The sequence below is a fragment of the Schistocerca cancellata genome, chromosome 5 (genome assembly GCF_023864275.1).
Source record: "Schistocerca cancellata isolate TAMUIC-IGC-003103 chromosome 5, iqSchCanc2.1, whole genome shotgun sequence".
Classification (NCBI taxonomy): Eukaryota; Metazoa; Arthropoda; class Insecta; order Orthoptera; family Acrididae; genus Schistocerca; species Schistocerca cancellata.
The window spans coordinates 827,397,913-827,425,090 of record NC_064630.1 but is presented as its reverse complement, the minus strand read 5'-3'; the positions used below and the strand labels follow the sequence as shown (position 1 = coordinate 827,425,090).

At 45.0% G+C, this 27,178-nt stretch overlaps 1 protein-coding gene across 3 annotated transcripts in view; it reads right to left on the bottom strand.

Annotated features, from left to right (window-relative positions):
* The window catches only part of LOC126188332 (uncharacterized), a 426,405-nt gene that overhangs the window by 86,844 nt on the left and 312,383 nt on the right, over positions 1–27,178 (bottom strand). The window contains exon 1 of one of the 3 annotated variants that reach the window (XM_049929929.1): positions 17,100–17,139. The exons of the other annotated variants lie outside the window; for them this stretch is intronic. Within the exon in view, the coding sequence (XP_049785886.1) occupies positions 17,100–17,135 (36 nt within the window). The 5' untranslated portion in view covers positions 17,136–17,139. Of the gene's footprint in view, positions 1–17,099; positions 17,140–27,178 lie in introns of those variants that run through there. 3 annotated transcript variants of the gene reach the window in all.

Below are 27,178 nucleotides of genomic sequence, written 5' to 3'. Positions count from 1 at the left end.
ATCCGTTCCTTGTAGAAACAAAGCAAACACTTGGACATAAATTCTTGCTACGTATAAAAGGCGGACCCTAATTGCGTTATTAACAGGATGATACAGTTATTTTATCGCTTCTGCCACAGCAAAAACTGGAACTATATTCACAGAGCTCCCCTGTTGACGAAAGTATATTACCTATACGAACTTTGTTACCGTTATCTTTACTATGAAACACTTTAGCAGAATACAACTGCCAAAAGAGATATATTGTTTTCGGAAAAATGCATGGACATTTAGGTGCGAAAAGAATCTGTTCGCGGTGGATCCCAGTCGGACAGAGCGAAGCTCAGAAACCGCCTTCTGTCGTTTGGTGTAATGACAAGCTCCAAGAAATTCGAATGACGAAATGAAAAATATGAATACAACAACGTTAACATGAGACGAAACTTTGCTATATTCATACGAGCGAGAAACTAATCAACAATCAATGAAGCAGTTCCAACATTTCTCTAGCCACGCAGGACATGTGGCATCCTCCTTACCTTATCGTTTCGAAGAATTGTTAAGTGTCGAACATTACATGAGAATTCGTTTGCCCCAGTTTATTTATAAAGTCTGGAAAACAACAGAAAACGACGTATTATTATTCATCATGACAACGCAAGCTCTCACAGAAGTTCTGCTGCATTGTTTTATACGAAGAAGCTTTGCGCTCGTAACCAACGTTAATGGGAAACTGATAATTCCGGTAAGCTTCGATAACTTTGCGACAGATGAAGTGAATCTTCTGAAAGGATTACTTTTAGCGAGTTTAGAGATACTCGAAGACGAGGATATCGAAGGCTCACGCTGTGATTAAAGCATCAAACAGACCGTCGATGCGTCTGTACTACGTTACAAGGTTCGTCACTTGAAAGGTAGTGAACGAGAAGCCATAGAAGCTTTGTTGCTATAATATTGAGACTTATTCAGTTCAGATGGTCCACTACCAGCAACACTTATCACACAACACCGCACACCATAAGGCGGCAATCCACCAGTTTATAGGAAACCATACAGGATAGCGAAACAGCAATAGCCTTTAGTAGACGAATTTATAGATCAGCAATTGCGTGAGGGTATTATCGACCATAGCGATAGCCCTTAGTCGACAAATACTGTCCCTGTACCCTAAAAGCCAGCTGACATTTCACTGTGACTATCGTTACTTGGACGCACGAACCACAACGGAGTAATATCCAATGCCGAACATAAATGACCCATTAGACAACCTAGGAAAATGTAAATATTTCTCAACGGCTTATCTTAGAAGTGGTTATCACTAGATGGAAGTGTTTCCTGCTTCCACGGCAAATTCTGCTCATTACCAATTTCGAAGAATGCCATTTGGACTGAAAAATGCTGTAGCTACCTTCCTACGACTATCGGATGGTGTACATCGTCGATTAAAAACGAAAATCTGTGTGGTATATCTTGACGATGTAGTCGTCTGTTCAGAAACTATATAAGAGTATAATAAACTCCCGGATGAAGTCTTTAGTAAATTGAGGGCAGCACACCTTACATTACCATTTTGCTCAGACACAAATAACTTATCTTGGGCATGTTATCAGTCAAGACAGAATGAGGACGAATACTCGACTTGCTTCCGCCATACGTTATTTCCCGACACCACAAACTACTAAACAATTACAGTCGTTCATTGGGTTATCTAATTATTATCACAAGTTCATGAAGGGCCTCGCTGAAATTCCACGAGCATTAATTAAATTGCTACGAAAAGATGTCAGATTTCAGTGGACATCACAACACCAAGAAGCGTCCGAGAAACTCAAGGATATATTAATATCAAATCCTGTGTTAATATTCCCCGACTTTCAACAGCAGTTCATATTTGCGTGTGATGCGTCTAATGACGCTGTGTCTTAAGTCAAAATGTTGATGGAAAAGAACATCCGGTGGTATATGCATCCAGACAATTGAATAAGGCTGAAACTAATTATTCAATAACTGAAAAATAAATGTTAGCACTTATATACGGAATCTATTATTTTATTTGCCACTTGGATGGTCGTAAATTCAAATTGGTTATAGACCACACATCTTCAAACGGTTACTAGGGTTGAAAGATCATTTAGGTCGATTAGCATGATGGGTATTAAAATTAAGTGAGTTTGATTATGAGGTGATTCACAAGTCCGGAGTCAAACAGACGAATGCTGATGTTCTAAGCAGAAAGATAGTAGCTTCGCAAGGGATAGTGATAGTCAGACAGAGTGGATAAAGGCACAAGAGGCCGACAGTGAATGTCAATTGTTTCGATAGCAGCATCAGTTTGAAACGCAACAAGGCTTGCTGTGCCGATGTACAAACTGCAGACCTACCACTGTAGTTCCTGCAGCGCTGAGGCTGGAAGTATTACGACAAGCAGACGACGACGTATTACCGGGTCACAGACGAAAACAGACAACTGATAAATGTGTAGCCGAAAGTTTCGGTGGAAAACGAGCAGCAGTGATGTAGAACAATATGTAAGGAACTGCATCCCATATTTGCACATTTGAGTCATCAGAAAATTCTGTTACAAGGACTAACACCTGACAAACCACTCTCTTTGTTAGGGTCTTATGTCCTGCGACCTTTTAATAGAACACAAAGAGGTAATAAATATGTTCTTACGATGTTAGATCATTTTCCACGATAGTTAGTTGTTGTTGCTGTGGTCCTCAGTCCAAAGGCCTCTCCATCTCCGAGTAAGTACTGCAAGCGACATCCTTCTGAATCTGCTTAGTGTATTCGTCTCTTGGTCTCCCTCTACGATTTTTACCCTCCACCCTGCCCTCCAGTACCAAATTGGTTATCCCTTGATGCATCAGAATGTGTCCAGGTTGTACCACAAAGTTCTCTTCTCCCCAATTCTATTTCCTTTTCCAAACTATTTATCGTCCATGTTTCACTTCCATACATGGCTACACACTATACAAATACTTTCAGAAAATACTTCCTGACTCTTAAATCTATACTCGATGTTAACAAGTTTCTCTTCTTCAGAAAAGTTTTCCTTACCATCGCCAGTCTACATTTTATATCCTCTCTTCTTCAACCATCATCAGTTATTTTGCTACCCAAATAACAATAGTGTTCTACTATTTTAAGTGTCCCATTTCTTAATCTATTTACCTCACCATCACCTGATTCAATTCGATTACATTCCATTATACTCGTTTTGCTTTTGTTGATGTTCATCTTATATATATTTCAAGACAATGTCTCTTCTGTTCAACTGCTATTCCAAGTACTTTACTATCTCTGACAGAATTACCACGTCATCTGCAAACCTCAAAGTTTTTATTTCTTCTCCCTAGACTTTTAATTCCTACTTCAATTTCTTCTTTTGCTTCCCCTACAGCTTGTCAATATACAGATTAAATAACATCAGGTATAGGCTAAAACGCTCTCTCACTCCCTTGTAAACCATTGCTTCCCTCTGCCACCTCTAGAATTTGAAAGAGAGTATTCCGTTCAACATTGTCAAAAGCTTTCTCTTACAAATATTATAAACGCTGTCTTGCCCTTCAATAATCTATCTCCAATGAGAAGTATTAGAGTTAGTACTTCCTCGCATGTTCCTACATTTTTCTGGAATCCAAAGTGATCTTACCTGACGTCGGCTTCTACCAGTTTTTCCATTCGTCTGTAAGGAATTCGTGTTAGTATTTTGCAGCAGTGACTTATTAAACTGATAGTTCGGTAATTTTCACATCTATCAGCACTTGCTTTCTTTGGAATTGGTATTATTGTATTCTTCTTGAAGTCTGAAGGCATTTCATCTCTCTCATACATCTTGCACACCAAGATGGAAGAGTTTTGTCGTGGCTGGCTCTCCCAAGGCTACCAGTAGTTCTAAAGGAATATTATCTATTCCTGGAGTCTTGTTTCGACTTAGGTCTTTCAGTGCTCTGTCAATTTCGTCACGTAGTATCATATCGCTCATCTCATCTTCATCTACGCCCTCTTCCATTCCCATAATATTTCCCTCAAGTACGGCTCCCTTGTATAGACCCTCTATATACTCCTTCCACATTTCTGCTTTCCTTTCTTTGCTTATTACTGGTTTTCTATCTGAGTTCTTGATATTCATACAGGTGGTTCTCCTTTGTCCAAAAGTCTCTTCAGTTTCTGTAGGCGGCATTAACCATATCCCTAGTGATACATGCTTCTACATCATTACATTTGTCCTCTAGCCATTCCTGCTTAGTCATTTTGTACTTCCAGTCGATTTCATTTTTGAGGCGTTTGTATTCCCTTTCGCTTGCTCCATTTACTGCATTTTTATATTTTCTCTTTTCATCAGCTAAATTAAATATCTCTTCCGTTACCCAAGGATTTCTACAAGTCCTTGTCTATTTACCTACTTGGTCGTCTGCTGCCTTCAGTATTTCGTCTCTGAAAGCTAACCATTCTTCTTCTGCTGTGTTCCTTTCCCCTTTTCTTGTCAAATCGTTCCCTAATACTCCATGTGAAACTCTTTCTACCTCTGGTTCTTTCAGTTTATCCAAGTTTCATCTCCTTAAATTCCTGGCTATGTCTTACTATTAAAAACCTTATCGTGTCTGCGGGCCCCTTCCATGTATACAACCTTCTTTCATGATTCTTAAGCGAAGTGATTAAATTATTCTCCGTGCTAAATTCTACCAGACAGCTTCCTCTTTTATTCCTTTCCCCTAGTCCATATTCACCTACGACTTTTCCTTCTCTTCCTTTTCCTACTATATAATTCTTGTCCCCCATGTCTATTAAATTTTCGTTTCCGTTAAGTATCCGAATAATTTCTTTTATCTCATTATACATTTCTTTAATATCTTCATCAGCTGCAGATCTGGTTGGCATACAAACTTGTACTACTGCGGTGGGTGTGGGCTTCGTGCCTATCTTGGCTTCAATAATTCATTCACTATGCTGTTCTTAGTAGCTTATCCACGTTCCTATTTTTTTATTCATCATTAAACGTACTCCTGCATTACCACTATTCATAGCCCTGTATTCACCTGACCAGAAATATTGTTCCTCCTGCCACCGCCGGCCGGTGTGGTCGAGAGGTTCTAGGCGCTTCAGTCTGGAACCGCGCGACCGCTGCGGTCGCAGGTTCGAATCGTTCCTCGGGCATGGATGTATGTGATGTCCTTAGGTTAGTTACGTTTAAGTAGTTCTAAGTTCTAGGGGACTGATGCCCTCAGATGTCCCATAGTGCTCAGAGCCATTTGAAACTCCTGCCACCGAACGTCACGAATTCCTACTATTGAGAGGTTCCATGCCCTCTTTTGCGTGTCTCCTCTCATTTTCATTAATTTTATTAATGTTCTATGTCATTGCACAGTAGTAACAGACCGAATAAGGTTATTGTAACGAGAGTATTTGTACTGAGAGCTCAAAAATACTTTTCACTTGATTGCTATACATGTTGGGTTAGTTCCCTGGGTGGCCTGTGCAAGGCAAGAATCGGAGAACGCGGCACACGGCATTTCCGGTTGGGGGCTGCACTTCCCTGGATTCTGAGGGGTTCGTACTGAATGCTGATTCGCGGTTTTCGAGGAGAGTAGGGAGTTGAACAATGCTTGCATCGCATCACAGAGTGGAATTCGGGATCCGATCTTCCTCGGTCGTTTTCGGAAGAACTTGGAATTCTCGGACAGCCTTCGTGGCCTGGGGTTATTCGGAGTTTGGGGTGGGAGTAAATGGATTGATGAATTTAATTAATTTACATATAAATTTGATATCAAAACTGGGCTTGTGCTGGCCTTACACTATAACTTCTGGGTACTGAAACGTAACCGGCCGGTAGGAAGGAGATCGACCGACGAAACGACTTCCGACAACAGGATATAACGGAAGGGTGATCAAGGGGCAACACAGAATCCGGAGTGGGGTCGAGCACACTCCACCAGCTGGTCCGAGGTCATCGGCGCCGGCAGCGTGCCGAGGCTCGAGGTCACGCAGTCTTCGCCTGGGCCTGCAGAAGAGGAGCTGACTTGGTGGCCCTCAGCCGGAATCAAACACGTAGCTGAATGAGGCATCCCCTACAAGGTCGGTGTGCAGCGAGACGTAAACGTGGTATAAACAATGGAACTCCGACAGTGTTTTACTAGCGTCAGAGGCGCTTCGTTGGTACCCAGCTGCTTACCCTGACTTCATGCACAGTGGTCTCCACACGACCCCTCTATAGTGGGACTAGCGTCTTTGGCAGAGAGGACTCTACGCGAAAGACGAAGATCTTGGGTGCAAGTCCTGGTCCAGCAAACAGTTTTAATCTGCCAGGATGTTCCACATCAACTCCCAGTTCGCTTCGAAATGAAAATTCATTCTGGAAACCTTAAGAAGCCGTTGAGCACTTCCAGTAAGAGGTTTCTTGGTTGCAAGCGTCAGATCGGAAAGAAAGTTGGTTCGAATGCATGCAAAATTGTGATTTAATTACTTTCTGTTTTCTTTCACTGTTCTTGTATAGCCTAAAACTGGAGTCCTTCTGTTGCTACAGAGTACTCACCGTCAAGCACAGTTAATTGTCTTGCCCTGTATTTAACCCTTTCACTGCATTTTTTTCAGAATTAAAGACATTAATGTATGGTTATTTTAACTAATGTCGTAGTTAGAAGTAACAACAGGAAAAACATATCGCCCGCCGTTTTCTTTTCCAACGCAGGGAGGCGTGGAATATAGGTTATGCGTGAAGTAACTACAGGGTTTCAGAAGACGACTGCGCGGTAACTAAAAGGGGGTGCGGAAAAAGACGCAGCGTATCAGTGGACAGAACTCACGTTACAAGGGCACAATATGGGCACCGTTTGTGATGCGAGAGACGTGAATGCGTGCTCTGAATTCGTTGCAACGAATTGTGTGGTAAGGTGTGACGACAATTTTGTACTCCTGTCCACTGGGTTGCCTGTCTGCAGGCGCAAACGAATTCGATGCGACTATACAGAGCGTAGCGGAGCTGAGGGTTGTCAAGGAAGACTACACAACCAGCAAGCACAAGCTGTAATTGTAAGAAATCTGCAGTCCACTAACAGGCTTACTCTTACCAGTGAGACACTGAAACACACCAGTAAAGTGCAACAAATTCACACTGGTTCTCTGTTCATCCAGTTGTGTGACACGGTCGGTCATGATCCCCCAGTACGTGTGGAGGTCCCCAGGGAACGTAACTCGGGTTTGAGTGCCGCACCGTCTTGACGATGTCAAACTCCACAACATAAGACCCGGGCCATAACATCGCAAATCACAACATGATCACAATCTCATAACATCTCTGGGCTTTGGAACGGTGAGGGTTGTTGCGTGTCAAGGAAGGACGATAAACTCCTGTCAAGGTAGGACGTTAAACGCCCCCAACCCGACGATCCCGGAGCCCTGCGCTCTGAGTGCTGTAGTTCCTCACGTCCCAATCCAAGGCGAAAGCAAGGGGTGCATGGCGCAGGGGGGGGGGGGGGGCAGCGCAACAGGGACACTACCTCTGTCCCTTCCGGGGTTCTGGGTTGAGAGGCGGCGCAGGGCGGGTGCGGCGCGTCGCTGGCCTCGGCTGCGACCTGCTGCTCCTGCCTGGCGCCGCTGCTCCTCAGAACGCAGGGGCGCGCCACCACCTGTGTCTCTGCTGGTCTACCGAGGCGTGTTCCGCCAAGCCCAGGAAGTGGTAACACAGCCTGGGTTAGGTTAGATGGGTCCAGACCCCCGAACGATTGGGTGACTGACCCACCACCCGAGTAGGAGTGGGTCCTTGGCCGTCAGGTGGAAGGAAGCTCGTGTAGCAGGGGGTGAAGGGAGGGAGGTGCATTCCCACCTCTCCGGAGTGCGGGCCACACGTGCCGATGCGGGACGAGTGAAATCGGCTGTGGCCTGGTACTGAAGGGGACCAGTGCGCTGGAAAGGGCGCGTTGAACCCGGTAGCTCTGAGGCGTCCTTGGTCTAGGAGCGAAGCCGGTGGACGAGCTGCATTTCAGTCCCCCCTCCCCCCCCCCCCCTATGCCAGACGATCCGGTCCGGGGTAAGAGACGTGGCTCCCAATCCTTCGGTTGTCTGGTTGTCTGACGTATAATTATGGCTACCGATGAGACAAGCAACTCGAGTGCGCCCACAAGGACTTCTATGCTAGCTGATCCCTCGCCACAACATGGCCTCGGTCAAGCGACGGAGGAAAATGCCATGGACAGACACATGAGGCTAACCCAGTTCCTTGACAATGTAAAAAAAAATGGGAAAACAAGTCAGGCAGCTGCACAGACAATCAAAAATAAGATGGCGGCATGGTCAGTTGCTAACGCCAAGCTTGAGGGCAGACTTGAGGAACTTGAGAAAGAAAACGAGAGATTAAGAAAACAACCTGTTAAGACATGGGCTGGCGTAGCTGCACAAGCGGCAACAAAGGCCCAATCAACCAGGGAAACCATAGGAAAAGTTTCTAAACGGCCTGATACGGCGGTCTTTCTAAGACCTCTGCCAGGCCGAGATATTAAGAAGGTTCAAGAAGCAACTTCTGTTAACTGGGCCAGAGAGAAAATTAAAATTAACAGAGTCAAGGCAAGAAAGGACGTAGTTATAGTCGATGTTGCCACAGAAGACGATAAGAACAAGTTACTAGCCAACCAAAAGCTGTGTAAATCAGTTCGGTGTGAGCCGCCCCGAAAACGGAACCCACTTATCCTAACGTAACCGTTACATTAACAAACGAAGACCTTTGCGAAACCTTTTTTCAACAAAATCTTGATTATATGGACATGGAGAGTTTTATGAAAGAGTTCAAATTAAGATTTCCAACAGGACCGAGGGACCGAGACGCAGTCCATCATGTGGCTGAGGTCTCAGGGACCCTGTAGAAAAGGTTAACAGCAATGGGCAAGATGTACACTGGGTTCCACGCGATCAGTGTAAAAGACTGTTTAGTGGTACCTCGCTACCACAATTGTGGGGACATTGACCACATACATAAATATTGCAGTAGGAAGGTCTTTGAAAGAAGAGGCGAGGAATTTGATATGGAGGAGATCTATATACAGTCCGTCCTAGCTAATGGACGAATTGTGTCAGATTGGAACAAGACCTGGCCTGACTGCAACTTTCATACTTATTTCCTATAATGCGAACTGCACTTATGACACAATAGTCGACTAGTGATGCAGGAACTGCGAAGGGTAGTGGAGGAGACTGGACGTAATCTGCCTGCAGGAGCCATGTTCTCGGGCTGGGCAAATTCCTTTCATGCTTGCCACGTGGCAGGTAATCTCCATTGGAGAAGAACCCAAGGCAGTCCTAACTGTAGGTAACAAGGGGTTAGGGGCCACAATAATAATGCAGTTATCCAACAGGCATTGCAACGTCGTCGAGTTACAGACACCAGTGGGAACAGTATACGTCATAAATATGTATTTTCAATATGGAGGGAACTTCGAGGACTTCCTGGACCACCTTGCACGAGTTACCACGGCGTTGCGCGGGCGAAAGGTCATTATTACGACCGGTATGAATGCAAAATCCCCCCTGGGGCAGAGCGGCACTAGAGATGTAAATGGCGAGAAGGCTGAGGAGATAGTTATGGCCTCTCAGCTTGTTGTGGCTAATAAACCGGGGAATCCCCCCACCTATAGAGGTGAAGGTGGATTAGGGACCAACACAGATGTTACCCTGGCCACACCTAGTGCAATCAGCAACATTCAAAATTCGGAAGTTATAAATTAAGTCTCCACAAGTGACCATAACTTGATTGTTTTTCGCCTCAGTGACGAGGAGTCCCGCTGGGACTTGGGGTGGGAAGTCCAATATAATTTCAACAAAACAGATTGGGAGTGCGTAGCTCGAGAATGTGACGTTCCTCCATTGCCTGAGGGTGACCTACACATGGATAGATACGCCGAAGAACTGATAGGGTCAGTACTTAGGGAGGTGAAGGCTGCTGTGCCGACTAGGAGGAGAGCCGTTGTGGTCTCCCCATCACCATGGACTGCCGACCTCGAACGTTTGCGCCTGTCTGTGCGACGGGCGAGGAAGTACTACCCGCGAAGTGCCGTCTGGCAAGAAAAACAGTATTGGTTGCAGCAATACAGAGAAGCAAAAGAAGTCTTTCAAAAAGAACTAATGGAGGTAAGAATCAAAAGCTGGGAGGGATATGTACTGAAGCAACTAGCAACTGACCCTTGGGGAATCCCCTAAAAGGTGGTCAGGGATAAGATAAAGTCTCCTGCGGTTCTCTTCACAATCAGAGATGGCAGCCGAACAACTGAGTCCTGGCGAGAGACTGCTCAGGTCCTCCTGCGGACTCTGCTGCCAGACGACGAGGACAATGGAGAAACGGAGCTCCAACAGCAAATCCGCAGGGAGGATCAGGAAGGGTATACCAATGACGCCACGGTGTACTCCTTATGAGAGGAAGAAATTGCTGCTCACATTAGATCACTAAAAAGGGGAAAGGTCCCAGGCCCAGACGGTATAGTGGGTTGTTCAATGAATGTCTTAGGACTACTAAGTTTCCAAAAATTGGGAAAAGAGCAAGTGTGATAATCATGAAAGTGGGGAAGGACAAGGATCTCGTGGAACCAAAGTCATACGTGCCAGTATGTCTCCGGGACATCTTGGGAAAATTGTTGGAGAAGCTGTTAGCTGATAGACGGACGGCACACGGGATACTGCGCGGGGTGAGTGACAGGCAGTTCGGCTTCCGGCTGGGGCGATCGGCGTCTGACGCCGTAGCCCTGGCAGCTGAGGTCTGCAGCTCAGCCTCGCATAAGAACGTGGTTGGCACCGTGGTGGACATCAGTGGCGCCTTTGACAACCTGTGGCGGCCCTCGCTCTTCTAGCGCTTGCGTCAGAAGGAGTGTCCAGGGCCCCTCTATGGGTGTCTGGAGAGCTATTGTATGGACAGGGAGGTCCGCCTATCATCGCCTAGCGAGAAAACAAGCAAAACCATCACGAACAGGTGTCCACAGGGCTCCGGTCTGGAGCCACTCTTTTGGGACGTTAACATAGAACCGTTACTGGAGAAGTTACAACTCAGCCAGGAGGTGCTAGACGTGATAGCCTACGCTGACGACCTCCTCCTGTTGGTTGGCGGCCGTAGCCGAGAAGACCTCGAAGCGGAAGTAGAACGTGCAGTAACGCTACTCACTGAGTGCTGCCAAGAGGGCAAGATGAAGGTTGCACCGCATAAGTCTACATACCTATTCCTGAAAGGCAGGCTGATCAGGAACCCAAGAGTCAGAATAGAAGGAACACCAGCTCTTCGCCGCCGCGAGGCAAGATGTCTAGGAGTCGTAATTGATAAAAAAATGGAATTATACATCTCGCATAGAAATAACAACGCAACGAGCCGTAGAAGTGTTGAAGAGTCTAATCAACATAGGACATAAGAGATTTCATCTGCCACCTGCATTAAAGTCAACAGTAGGATATGCGCGGGGTCTGGGCGCACGGGCTCACGAGGGTCATGCCTGCCGTGGCTTTGAGAGGGGTGCAGCGAAACATGATATTACGATCTGTTGGAGCATATAGAACAACTCCTACGTGGGGCTCTACTAGTGTTAATGCGGTTATGTCCACTAGACATAAAGATACGAGAGCAGGTAGCATGGTATTGGGTTAGCAAAGGAAAAAGAGACAGGACCAGAAGCATCTTGGGGGTACAGGTAGGGTACAAGTTTGCTGACAGAAGAAGTGGGGAGGAGTTGTGGTAACAATCCTGGGAAAATGAAGATACAGGGAGAAGGGTCTTCCAACTGTTGCCCAACATCAAGGAAAGACTTGGGATGAATCATTTTGAGCCTAGTCGGGGACTGCCGTACTTTCTCACGGGACATGGGCCATATACGAAATACCTGAGTCGATTTGGTAAACGAGCTACACCAGTGTGTGACTGTGGTGCTCAAGACGGTACACCTGAGCACATAATCTATTACTGTCAGTTGTATGATGATGTGGCGCATGATTTAAGGGCTCTACTACTGAACAATGACACCTATGCCTTAATACAACGAGCCGATACCTTCAATGTCCTCAACAATCTGGCTAACGGGGAATCACAAAAGATCACGAGGGATTTCATTAAGCAAAATGGTTAATTGCGAAACGGATAAAGACTGAGCTGTACCCGCCCATACCGCCGGTCACGGAATTGGCCAGTCGCTCTTACGACTGGGTTCCGCCACGCTGCAGGATTAGGCCCACGGGTGCATCATATCGCAGACAACAAACAGCCTGCAATCTGAGTTTAAGTACTAGGTATTAGCAGTAGTACTAAGTATTAGTAGAACACTAACAACACTGACCAAGTAGGGACTGCAGCGACTCAGACTAACTTGGCCAGCCCAGTGCCAGGGGCACGTTCACTGGGGTTAGCTCGGTGAGCAGGCCGCAACAGTAGGTCTATATATAAACTGGCACATCTGTAACGCTGCAGAGTAGATTAGAATTAGAGTAGATTAATAAAATCGATTAGCCTTGCTCATAGTTGTGCTAGTACATGAGAGTTTTTTGTAACAATGCAGCTTTGTTTTCATGTTGTATCGCATATAGACCCACTAATTAGTTAGGGTGGTGGGTTTTGTTGTATCATTGTATATTGCATTCTATCAATAAATATTTAAAAAACTCAATTGAAAGTGTTGTGCTAACAACTGGCAGGAAAAATGTCAGCTGCTGACGACACACCATGTGCATCAGGAGGGCGACAGAAAATGAGTGTGTCCCTGAGGGTCAGAGATCGGCCTTCTGTGGGATGCATGTATTACAATTCACAAGGTGGACATCGTCGACGTTCAAGAAATGTTCAAAACAAACGACTAACTTGCACGCCAGATGAAAAATGGCTCGGCACAGTGGTCACAAAGCTTCGCAGCTTCAAGATCGAAAGCAAATTCCTGGGGAGTTACAAAGCGTGCAGGGCGTTCACCTGGGTATCCACTCTTAATGAATGCATATAGAGTGAGATTGGTGTAACGGGGTGATGAGAACTGATGGAATGTGATGACATCCAACAGAATGCGAAACAATATCCAGCGGACCTGACCGTGAAACTGACTATCCTTTAAGGGACAGCTGCAGATAGTGCGATAATTTGTTTTATAGGCACGGAATAAAACAGACATCCAGGGGATGAATTTGTCCAGTGGTTCCGGCTGTATGAATTACAATGGTAGACACTTTCCAGAGGAGATAGTTTGTTCTAAAGGAGAATAATTTTTATACACAGACCAGAATCAGGGAAATGCGTGTTATTTTGACCAGCTATTGGCCAAGAGCAGAGTTCATACCATAGCTGCATTTCTCTTACGCCAATTTTCCCACTCTTGCTTACTGTGACGTAAATACTCCCTACTGTCCTTCCAAGATCGCGCACACGAAAAAGAATCGCAGGAGGCAGAGCACTTGCAAAGTTCGCCGTGCATCGTCAAGTCGACGATTTCGTTTGAAATTTTGTTACCCTATTTCTTCCAGTTTTGCAGCACTGTTTGAAGTTATGCAGCCATCGATTGCTTCCCTTGAAATCATTGTAATCTACGTCGCATGCAATTTGATGTGCATAATGTAGTAGAGCGCTATCATACATATCCCGCAAATTATATCGAGCACCCTTGAAATTCATGAACACCATTTTGTGTGAAAAATGGCTCTCGTTCTCCCTTGAATATCCGTAGTTTCTCTTATACGCTTCACAGTGACATTTCTACGGACTTATTCCAAATCACTTCTTTTATTCTCCCTTTTTTTGTTTTTACTATCTTCCAAGTACGTAGTTAGGTTTAGTACCTGCTCCTTGGACGACGACTTGTCCTTTACTACGTTTCACTGGAGACGGAATTCGTGGCTCTCTTTCCTTCAAGGATGATGAACTAGGTGGCTCGTCGACACCTGTTTCAGTGTCTCTTTCCCCTGTTTAGCACGTATAATCATCATTGTAGACTGTCCGCACAGTCGAGCGTGCGCGACACCACACATTACACTGACTCACCTTGCAGGACCGCTAATATTTCATCTACCACTTCTTTCTCACTCTACGAACTGTCTCGGCTTCCTTTCTGACGAAATGTAAACCGCTGTTGTAGATATTATGCTATGTTTGCTTTGTTTATCGTTGCCATTGCTCTGCTTTGTATTACCACCACTGGCACTGTAGCACCATTGTGAGTTACGCTCCACAGCTTCATGCTGTGCTTACCCCTGCACACCTCCAGTCACGCCCCTGTTGCCATTAGCAGGCGATATTGTGGGTGCGTGGGCCGTAAACAGCATTGGCCTGTTGCGACCTCGCACTCAAGGGGCTCCTTGTAAGTTTCGTATCGACTGCGATATCGTCAACAGATTATTTGCATTCGATAATACCAAGATTAAGATATCTCTTAATGAATATGCTCTTTCGAAGAAGAAGTTCAGCTACTATTAACATCGTACTGCAGAGTACAGTCATGGAATATTCCTTAGTCTAGTAGAACATCCTTGCAGACACCAGAAACGTGCGGCCAGTGTGGTCGAGCGGTTCTAGGCGCTTCAGTCTGGAACCGCGCGTCCGCTACGGTCGCAGGTTCGAATCCTGCCTCGGGTATGGATGTGTGTGATGTCCTTAACTTAGTTAGGTTTAAGTAGTTCTAAGTTCTACGGGACTAATGACCTCAGATGTTAAGTCCCATAGTGCTCAGAGCCATTTGAACCATTTGGACCAGAAACGTGTAAACCCCGAGTAGCGTGGGTTAATTTTTCAATATATGACAGTCTTATTAATAATTCGACGTTATCTTCAGCGAATTTAAGAGATTAAACCAGTCTCAATTTTATTTCTTTTGGAATGAATGGCACAAAGTGTTTCTAGACAGAATGCAAATATCAAACGTTTCCCTTCGATGAGGTCATTAAATTAGCCATAGTGTCGAATGTGCCAAAAACTGAGTTATTTGCAAATGTAAATGACATACTATTCGCAGTTAAACCATAAGTCTAGGGAGCATTGATATGTACTGAGTTCATGAGGTCCCGTTGTGTCTTACGAGAGTGGGTTTGGAGAAAATTTTCAGGAAGCCAGCGTAGGACGTCCCTCAGGAACATAGTCCGATGAAAATTACTCTGATAGTTGACGTTCGTCGCTTGCCCCTACAGTTTTGCCACATCCGCTCGCGACTACCGCCCGCTTGTAGGCGACACACAAACACGTCGGGCCAGCTCACAAATACTGTAAATGCGTACAGAGGAACAGTGCCGGAAGCGGCCGCCGCGAGGTAAGGCGGAAACGGGAGGCGCCCTGTCGACAGCCGACCAATCACGGAGCTGCGGCGGACGACGAGTTTTGTGGCCTCATGTCTTAACCTGACCACAACCTCGTGATGTGCGATGTATCCGAGGAGACTGTGATGGGCAGTCTGCGGCAGAACTGAAATCGCCATCGCTTTGTTCACGGCGTTTAAGGCTAACCTCTACTAGCAGCTCAAGACGGGAAAATTTGTTAACATCTTCGTTTGCATTGTCATCTTCCGCAGTAAAATTTCGGTTTCTGCGGTGAAAGCAAACTGTAAATTCTCGCTGTCATTGGTTACGTGAAACTATCCTAAAACTGTCTGCACGGGCTAGCGCGTTACCAACCAATGAGCGGTCCTTGGTGGCACTCGGTTGCAGATTATAGGCGAGACGGCAGATTCCAAACGAAAAAAAAGAATGATGGGAAGGAAAATAACAGGAAATAAAAAAGTCAGTAGGATGACGTGGCAAATCATTAGCAATAAAAAGATATTACAGTTAAATCAATTAATTGACTAAGTACGATAAGCAAAGACTTCTCATTAGATTTAGGAAACTGAAAAGCTTCGCTGCAGTTGAAGCTTGAAAACATTCGTGTTGATCCGCGGACCGCTTCGCTACGCCACTACACTGGTAGTAATACGCTGTTCTATTTGTGACTCTGGTGTTCCACTCGCATCGACTAACTGACGCCCTTCAAAAATTCGGCTTCTCTCGACGTCGTGCGAAGCTTACGTAATGCGTGCCGGTCTCTGTGATTGTGATAACCGTATAATGGACGCTGACTCGCGTCTCGTGCTGTATGATCCAGAAATTATCGGCTGGTGCTGTGTATGAAACGTGTGTATTTCCTTAGTATTCTTGTGTGTGAGTGTGTATGTGTGTCTGTGGGTGTGTATTGTTTATGATATTGTTGTCATGTGTGATAAAATAAGAAATAAAACGGTCTGACCCCGAATACGGCATCCAAACACATCAAGGAAGAAAGCCGAACAAGTAATTGGAAAGTGACTAACTGTTGTGACGGTGTGGTAACGGCGAACGATTCGGTCGTGACGTGACGTTGAACGCTCTGGTTTGTGGGAACCAGCTACAACGCGGCGTCTGTAAAATAATGTTACTTCGGCTATAGAGCGAAAAACCTCCATGAGTCGATCTGTTTCCAGTGGATGCCGGACAACATGGGCACGAGTGGCAACAAGTGTACTGACGCTAAACGTGCAACAATCAAATACTCTCCATTCGGCAATGACGACTGAACAGCATATTTGCAACTGAGCCAAAGATAGATGAGTGACAACATTCAGCGGAGACAATGGCTTCCGAGGAATTCACCACACACCGTACCTTAATTCTGGCCTCAACTGGAGGGATACTCTCACTGACAGTAGGTTAGGAATATGTCACGTGGTTAATAACAAAACGAATTACGTGCTAAACACAGTACTATCTTTGCATTCGAATTACTAAGTAGATTTTTTAGTTTTGTGAGAAAGGTACGTCCAATAAACAATAACCATAGCATTAACGTTCGGAAAATTTCCAACTCCAACTGCCTCTAAGGTCGTGGAACTATTTTCCTTCTAAATACAAATATAAATTCGTAAGAATCTGGAAAACAGAAGTTACGTATTACTTCAAACCTTCGCAACTTCGGACAGGCCAGAAACGTAGAGACATATACATATCTTATTTTGTAGCGCAATATTACTTCTGACTACTGCGTGTCCGAAATGTGTACACAGATGCAAATGTTAGGGACTTTACAGATTAAAATACGATAACACTAAACATAAAACGGCATGAGGAAGAATGCCTCCTCTGATATATCAGAATAATCGGCTGTAAACACTAATGTGGCTTACCAGGAGCAGTGTGAAAATCACCACCAGCCGACTCATGTTGTTACTGTCTTCCCTTCCACCAGACGCTGGAGACTGGCCTTATATATCTTTCCCCTATCAAAAAATTATCGCAGGACCTAGATATCAGTGTGGTCCACACGAGCAACCTCAACTCTTCTCAAGAGTTTCCCACTTGAAGCCGGCGGAAAAAAATACATTTGATCCCTGCTATTAATTGGAGTCTTCAAAACAGATAAGTGCACGGCTCCTGATAGTGGGAACAATGCTTTTTTCTTAACGAATCTCCGAAAAAATATCTGCTTCAGTTACACATTCACATATTACGCGCTACAGCCAGTCAATTAAATCCGCGGGAACTTATCAATCTGTGTATGACAGGCAAGGACAATAGTGAACCATCTGACGAAGAGGCAACAGTTTCAGCGAAAGTAAACAATTTAATTCGCAGCTGCTATCATTATTTGTAAGAATTCTGTTTCACGATATTTTTTCCTACTTTATAATCAGTTTCTCCTTTTATATCCTCTGGTGCCCGGTGCCCTCCCCCCCCCCCCCCTTACTTTTCCATGCCTTCATTATTAGCAAAAATCTGCTCCAGTTTCTGTGCCTTCCTGTTATCTGTTCCTTCAAACCGTTTTCTCGTCGTAAAGTTGTTGACTGTAGTAGTTGCACTGTGGGATATCATTCTCTTAATCGTGGTTTTGCACAGAGGTAGATCTACACGTATTTCTTTGTGCAACATTATGGATTGCGTCCCAAAGAAACTACTTTCTTTCTTTGTCGTTTATCGAAGTTTCATCCCATTTCAGTCACTGACGGAGGGGAGAAGAAAAATTCTTTCTTGTGCGTGGATGGCTGAATAACTGACAAAATATTCGATGAAATAAAAGAAATTACCCATTACAGTAAGGGAGACAAAATTGCCATTGTGCTGGAGGCCTGCAAGTGGACAGCAGGAAAAGTAAGATAGGTTGAATAGTAAAAGCTTCAGGACTGGGGGGAAGGACTGAAAGATATGCAATTTTATCATAGCTACCGCTTGATTTGCGTATCGTGAAAGTAGAATGTATGCGTGGAAGAGATCTGGAGACACCGGAAAGTTTAAGACTGATAAGACAGAACTTAGAAAAGACTAAGGCACAGCAGGAGTTCATGAATAACACAAGGGATATTAAATCTACGTGATGAAAAACGATAGTATAAAAATCGAGGCAGAAGGTTATACAGGCGTCTAGAAATGAGAGTAACAGTTGCAAAACGGTAAAGCTAGAAAGAAAGGAGGAGAAATGTGAAACTATAGAATCATGGCTTCGGGAAACACTGTTTCTCCATACAGTGAAATTACAGAAAATTTTGGAATAACTATATGAACATCCAGAGCTCAGGTGACAAGCAAAGACGTTATTACTTGAAGGTAGAAGGAATGTAAAGAATAATAATATAAAGAAACTCGAAGAAAGTGTTACGTAAAAGGAAAAGAAAGTTGATGAAGATGAGATACGGGATCTGGTACTGCAGAAGGAATATGAGAAAGTACTGAAATACATAAGTCGAAATCAGGCACCTCTGACGCGAAGAAATTAACAACCCCAACACTCAAGGAGGAATCACAAGTTTCGTCAGTCAGAGTTGAAGATTACTAAAAAGAGTTTCCCGTAGAAGAATGGAACAACTGCTAGAAGTTGATCTCGGGGAACATAGATCTGATTCCGAGGAAATACTGCAACACCCTATTCATTACTGACTTAGAAGATAATATGAAGAAAGGGAATCTACATTTGTAGTACTTGAAAAATTAGAAAAATCTTTTGACAGTAATGACTGTTACACAATTGTCGAAGATAAAATACAGTCAGCGAAATGTTATCTGTAACTTGTACAGAAAGCATGCAGCAGTTATAATTGCAATTACAGGGAATGCACTTTAAACAAAGTGAACAGTTTATACAGAATGACTGATGACAAGTCACTCACAAATTAAAAACTTTTCTTATCGAAACGTAGCTTTGCTCTTTACTTAACTACGCGCTCAAATTGTTTAGCATTGACTGCAAGGCACATTTGCAATCTGCATTCGGGAGTTAGATGAACAGACGAAAGTGCATTCGATGATATGCCGTTGCATGCTGCGGCGATTCGACGACGTGTATTGTCGAGCGTAGTTGAGGCTTCATGGCAGACTGCATCTTTTCCCCGTGGAGAGAAATCAAGAGTAGCCAAATCAAGAAACCGGGCCAGAAATCGTAGTGCAGCATTCCGCCATATCCAGCGGTCACTGAACTTTTCATTCTGTACTTGCATTGAAGTAATCTGGGACGTCGCCGTGTTGCAACCACATACACTGTCTGTTAGACAGTGCTATCTCTCTTTAGAAGAACAGACGGGATGTTCGTAAGAAAGTGTACACATGCATTTCGATTCAACAGCCGTGGGATAAAGTAAGGTCCCACTATGGAATTTCCTATGGCACCGCATGAAAGGGTTACGCTTCACGATCGTTGTTGTAACTGACTAAGCCAGCGCGTATTTTCAGCTGCCCACTAGCGCATGTTACGTAAATTTACATCACCGTAGTACATAAACTTTGCATCGTCTGTAAACAGCACACTTTAGAGAAAGTATGGAAAGCAAACTAAACAGATTTCTATACGACTTTCGAAACGACGTCTTCGGAGTGTGTCTGTAGTGACAGATGATAAGGGTGGAATTTATGTCAGTCCAAGCTGCGAATAGCACTCCTCCGGCTGATCAAGGACTGCTTGGCAGAACGTCTCCCGCCACCATTTCTCCCATAACAGCACCATGTCCGACTCTTTCTCGATGGTGGACACGTCTGCGTGCAAAGGATGTTGAAGCAGAAATGACCCGCCGATGGGCGACACAGTGCCACAGCTAGTTCTACTGTGCAGACAAGTAAACAGCCGAAAGTTTGATACAACGACGTAACCGGGCGACACAGTAGCCAATTCCGGCCGACATGCGTGTCAGTTTTAGAAAATTTCTCGGACTGCTTCGCAAAGAGTTTCAATACTAACAAGTGTTATATCGCCTAACTCGTCTTTTCCAACGCCTTCGGATGCCCTTCAAAAATGTATACCTTTTTTTTTACTTCAAAAATTATACATGCTTCGGTATCTCGATCGATACAACGCTCTTCACCATCCTTAGCGTACTATCATTTGCCGAAAACCTCGTTTCCATACAAGGAACACTTCACGAAATAAAAGGGCTGTTATGTCTTAGACGGCTTACCCCTACACACACAGAGGGAAAAATCGCAATACCAAAAAATAATTAGTGTACAGTAATGAAATTTCTGGAATGCATTTTTCAAGGTAATTTATGTAATAGATTGACGTTGCAAGTCACAGATTAATGTAAGTGCGAGATAAGTAATTGGAAATGTGAAATGCTGGGACATTAATAACAGGTGTAACCGAAGGAATGTTGAACACAAGCTGCGTGAATTGTGCTGTACAAGTGCCGGATGTCAGTTTGTGGCAAGGAGTTCAATTCCTGATGCACCTGGTCGCTCAATACAGGAAAGGTTAATGCTGGTTGTGGGTGACGTTGGAGTTGTCTTCCGATGATGTCATGTATGTGCTCAGCTGGAGACTGATCTGGTGATCGAGCAGGCCAAGGCAACATGTCGACTCTCTGTAGAGCACGTTAGGTTACAACAACGGTATGTGGGCGAGCGTTATCCTGTTAGAAAACACCCCCTGTAATGCTGTTCATGAATGGCAGCACAACAGGTAGATTGACCAGATTTGCATCCAGGAGGCGTGGCACAACTAGGAGAGCGCTCCTGCTGTCATACGAAGAAGCATCGCAGGCCGTAACTCCAGGTGCAGATCCGGTGTGTCTGACACGAAGGCGGGATGGTTTAGGACCTCAACTCCACTCTCTCTAACCATAACACGTCCATCTCTGGCACTGCGGCAGAACCAGATCCCATCAGACCTCCGTTCAGCCCTCCAATGAGTTCTCGCTTGACAACACTGAAGTCGAAAATGGAGGTAGTTTGGGCTCAGTGCAGTGCACGCTACAGGGCGCCTGGTTCGGAGCTGTCCTTGAAGTAACCGCTTTGCAGCAGTTCGTTGTGTCACTGTGGAGCCAACTGCTCCTCAGGTTACTGCTGCAGATGCAGATGATGCTCCAGAGCCACACGCCCAGCATAGCTCTCTCTTCCCTCTCGGTAGTGTCACGTGTCCGTCCAGAGCGTGGTCCTCCAGCCACCGTACATTCCCGCGATCACCGCTGGCAGCAGTCATATACAGTGGCTACGTTCCTGACAAGTCTTTCTGCAGAATCACAGAAGGAACATCCAGCTTAACGTAGCCCTATTACACGACCTCGTTCGAACTCAGATGTTGATCATGTCGTCTTTGTCGCCTTAAAGACATTTATGACTTTCGTCAACTCGATCCATCCAACCTCACAGGTAACTAACTGTCACGACAGTCGCAGCGAGTTTTCAAAGCAAAGCTGATTTGCATCTCCATACTGGCGATACTAGCGTTACTCTTATGCGACAGGTGCGAAATTTGAATAAACGTCACGTTCTGATTTCAAATCCCCGAATAAGCGCAACTGATATATATCTTAATTTTTCAACAGTCTGGCTCTAGATCTTTATCCGGCACCCTACGTAGTTAAATGATGCCCTACACGTAATCTTAACTTCACCTTTCTTCGAATAATCTGTCTCTTTCAGAGAGTAAATGTGCAACACTATTTCACGAAATTATACGACACATAAAATTGTGTATATTAATTGTTAATCAGTTTTCACAGTATATTACTATATTTAAAGTATCTTCCAATTACGAATAACGGCGAAGGACACGTTGAAACACATTTGAAATACATTCTGGAGTAAGTATTATACAATATGCGCCTTCAATTTTGCCCATCTGCCCTTAGAAATATTTATGAAATGTATTCGTAGTTGCGAATACGAACAAGCATCAGCTGTATAATGGAATGGCGAAAGGCAACATTGCCCCAGACCGGGACTCGAACCCCTGTTTCCTGTTCATCGGGGGTGGCCGTCCTGAGATTTGGCCATCCGAGCAGGACTCACGGCCAGACCCAAACTTCCATATTTTGCCAGCCACGTGTCCACAGCCTGTACTCGTACATCCATTATGTTTATTCCCGTACAGGGGAGACATGCTACCTGAAAGTCGCTTGCCCAGTTGAGCCGTGGTAAAATTTGTTGTTTTGAAGAGCGCGTCGCAGCGCGTAGTGTAAAGCAGTCGCTTTCCGTTTCTGGCGGTGGTGCCGCTGTGGCAATCGCAGCTTTGGTATTTCCCTCTGGTGAAAAATGGGAAAGGTTGGCTGTTCACGTGCATTCAAGGGCCGCTACGAGCTCGGCAAAGGGGTCAGTCGTCGGTCGGAGCGAGTATGGTCAGTTGGTCAGCCGGGTCAGTGTGGGGCAGTCAGTGTCTGTCTGTCGTCCGGAGTGCTAGTGTGTTTTAGGCCGCCAGTCTGATCGAGTTTGTTCAGGCAATGGGCATTGGCGGTTGGATCGGTCGGTTGCTCGGTCGCGCACTGAGACACAAGATGACTTGTCCGTCTTGAGCGTCGGCGCATGTGAAGTCGCCACGTCAGGCCAGTAGGCCGCGGCGTATAGCGAGGGGTAGTGACTTCGCAGTCGACACGAGAGCAACAGGAGTCAACCCACGACATCGGTCTGGCCGGCGCGAGCTGCGACGTCGTGAGTCGCGCCTTCCTGCGTCCGTTGAAGCGACTGGCAGCGGACGGTTCGGGAGAGCGATTAGGGGGTGCTGCGCCAGGTCTTCGCCAGACTTCGCAGTTTATTAGAAGTTAAGTGAATCTTGATATGTTATTTCATTTACTTGTTAAATTTTACTCGTTTTCTTGGCCATTTTCTCGCCCCGGCTTGCTCGTATGTCTCCCGTCCGCATTTGTTAGGCAGTTAGTGTGTGTCTGTCGGTCTGCCGTACGTTAATAGCTGCGTCTGTCATGTTTGTCGGATTTGGTGTTAACGAATTTATTGCTTAAGGTGTAATGGTCGAATTCCTGAAATATGTTCTTATCTTGCCTGTCATCTCGAGAGGCGGTATAGGTGTAAAGTACAGAATGTTTGTAGATTTTATGTAAGAATGCATTTCATGGGTTTTTATTTAAATGATAATTTCAGTATATAAAGTTGCCACCCTTCCACCGTAAGAGTTCTTTTAACAACAAGTTGCACTTTCGGTGGCAAATAATTTTAATGTGAGTGTTTTGCACCATTTCCATCCCTCCTACGGGGTGCATAGTTTATGTGTCTGTGTCAGTTGTTAAAATTTTTAGAGACGGTATCTGATATTTCCTTCCAAGATTCCTGGTTCGACTGCCAAAACCTGCAATGTGGGGCGTGTGATGATGAATTGCAGTCAAGAGGCTATGTGTCGACTATGGCGCCCCATGAATATTATTTTATGCTGTTGTGGGAGATATCTGTCCAACCACCATCACCAAGATGTCATACTGAGGTCCACCGATTGCAAGCAAGGATCACAATGCTTACACGGCATTGTTTTGAGGGCACATGTGTGCGAGTCCAGACCGTATTGGGGGTGAACTGCTGGCCATGCATCACATTATCTGTGGATGTCACAGACGTTGAAGAGCCTTGATCTCCATGCTGGATATGCCAAGTGGCCGGCACCTGACGTCCCAAAAGGATATCACCAACACCTTACCGTTGGTTCTACGCCACAGACGACCAGGATGCTATGGCGACGGATGAAGTCCTCCACTAGCTGCTTCGGCCCTCGATGGAAACACAGTGACGAACCTCAGGGACCACAATGGCAGAGGATGTCACCGACGCCATTAGCAAAGTGGCGACCAACAAATCGTTCAGTGATTACCATGATGTCATCACACTGGTGGAGGCACGTCGTATATGTGGAGCCTTAGTGTCAGTGGACTTCGACCATGCTTTTGATAGGGTATTCCACAATTATATTGAGAAAGTGCTGCGTCAGCTGGTCTTCCCCCAGTCCTTCATATACATCATCATGTGCCTTCTGTGTAACACAACTTCTGAGGTGACAGTCAATGGATGTATAGCAGACAAGATCGCTATCGCCCAGTCTGTGAGGCAAGGTTGCCCCTGGCAGTGGTTATGTATGCCATTTTCACAGAACCAATGTTACACAGACTACAATGTAGGCTGCAGGGACTTACGTTGAGGGACCATACCTTTGTATGCCGTGCGTATGCAGACGATCTGATGGTTTTAGTGTGTACATCAGACGATGTCCAAAGATCACTGAACTGGATTTCCCAATATGGGACCATAGCCTGAAGCCTCTTGAACTTGGGGAGGTTGGGAGTGATTGTCATCAGCAGTGGCTGAAGGAGAGCTTGGCTCTGGACCCACTCTGGGATACGGTCAAGTGTTTGGAGGTTATCTTTACATGTGACAGTCGATGGAAGGCACACTTAGCTGTATGTGTCTTCTACAAGGAATACATACGGATGTCCATAGCAGATTGGTGCGATCTTTGAACATGGTCCATCAGGTGGCTTATGTGAACATGTATCTGGCGTCCAGGACACCCCATCTCGCCATGGGCTTCCTGATGCTGAAGACAATAGCAGGCAGTATACAGGCAACTTTTGGTTACTTTGTCAGAGTGGGAATGATCATCAAAGTACGATATGACATGCTCACCCTCCTTATCACAAAGGGCAGTCTGAAATGATCAATGTGCGAGTTAGAGCAGCTGCTTTGTACGTCGCCATGATGATGAAGTTGTGGGACCACTGCCAGCGTAGTTTCACAGGAAGTCTAATTAAAGAACTGATCCCCACGACTCAGGAATCACCCACTGCTATCGCGCATGTTTCTCCAACACTATTTGGCCTAGAGGAGTTTTATGTGGGCTTCAGTTACGCCAACAGTGATCTGCCGAGTCAGTGACTGCAGTGGGGCCGTAATTTTTATTGCCATATGGTGCGAGGCCATCCCTGAAATCCAATTGAAAGCCTTAGTTACTTGACCAGTGGGATGGCGTTCAGTCCATGGCACTCTTAGCGATTCTGACGCGAGAGCGGCCAGGTATCTGGTGGACAACCGCAGATATATGAATCGTCAGAGACTCCATTTCATACTTGTGGCCAGTTCTCCGTTATGTCGCCCGTACTATCTATCTGATACGGATGAACACCGTCTAGAATGTGGGTCTGCTGTAGCGCTATGGAGGTTGGCGAGACTGATGTTGCCCCTCATTCAGCAAACAACGCCTACAGCAGCGACTCCAGCATCACTTCTTATCCCAGATATAATGTTTTATCCAGATATTAAGATGAACGCCATGACATTGTTGAAGGGTTAGGTCATGTTGTATCTTTATCGTGATGATGACAAATACTTTCTCGATTTTTAGACCTTCCTATTGGAACTATTCACTCTTCTACGACGCGACTCGTGCTGCTTGCAATACTTTGCTAATTATCTGGGTAGTGTCATCTTAGACCCTCCCCACAGTTGGGGTGTACCGCGTATGAAAAGTTAGCCTTATGTGCAAACTACGAAACAGACTGGGACAAGTGACAGAACCATATGAGCCCTTTCTTCCTACAGACGTGGCTGGCCCTTATGGCGGGTTTGAAGGATCCATGGACACTTCATCGATGATAGCGGTTGGTGTAGGGTCAACCATTGGTTCCGCCAGATGGCTGGCCTTAACGTTCTGTTTATGCTTTAATTTTTTTGTTTACTTACTTTCTTTACCCTAATAGCGCACCACTGTAAGAATACAGATGTTTCGTTTGCCTGCCTCCCTGCTCAACACAACAACAAAAGAAAAAAAATGTTGGAAGAGGAATACTTTCGCATTCGGAGGAGAAAAATAGTGATTGGAATTTCGTGAGAAAATTCCATCGCAACGAAAAACGCCTTTCTTTTCATGATGTCCAGCCCAAATCCTGTAACACTTATGTAACGCTCTCTCCCATATTTCGCGATAGTACAAAACATGCTGCCTTTCTTTGAGATTTTTCGATGAACTCCGTCAGTCCTATCTGGTAAGGATCCCAAAGTGCGCAGCTGTATTCTAAAAGAGGACAGACAAGCGTAGTGTAGGCAGTATCCTTAGTAGGTCTGTTACATTTTCTAAGTGTCCTGCCAATAAAACGCATTCTTTGATTAGCCTTACCCACAACATTTTCTATGTGTTCCTTCCAATTGAAGTTGTTCGTAATTGTATATAGTTGAATTTACGGCTTTTGGATAAGATTGATTTATCGTGTAACCGAAGTTTAACGAGTTCCTTTTAGCACTCAGATCTCATACTTTTCATTATTTAGGGTCAACTGTCACTTTTCGCACGATTCAGATCTCTTTTCTAAATCGTTTTGCAATTTGTTTTGATCTTCTGATGACTTTATTAGTCGATAAACGACAGCGTCATCCGCAAACAACCGAAGACGGCTGCTCAGATTGTCTCCCAAATCGTTTATATAGATAAGGAACAGCAAAGGGCCTATAACACTACCTTGGGGAACGCCAGAAATCACTTCTGTTTTACTCGATGACTTCCCGTCAATTACTACGAACTGTGATCTCTCTGACAGGAAACCACAAATCCAGTCACATAACTGAGACAATATTCCATAAGAACGCAATTTCACTAGGAACCGCTTGTGTTGTACAGTGTCAAAAGCCTTCCGGAAATCCAGAAATTCGGAGTCGATCCGAAATCCCTTGTCAATAGCAGTCAACACTTCGTGTGAATAAAGAGCTAATTGTGTTTCACAGGAACGATGTTTTCCAAACCCATGTTGACTGTGTGTCAATAGACCGTTTTCTTCGAGGTAATTCATAACGTTCGAACAGAATATATGTTCCTAAATCCTGCTGCTTATCGACGTTAACGATATGGGCCTGTAATTTACTGGATTACTCCTACTACCTTTCTTGAATATTGGTGTGGCCTGTGCAACTTTCCAGTCTTTGGGTACGGATCTTTCGTCGAGCGAACGTAGTATATGATTGTTAAGTATGGACAGTCGGCACCAGAAGACTTGCTTTTATTAAGTGATTTAAGTTGCTT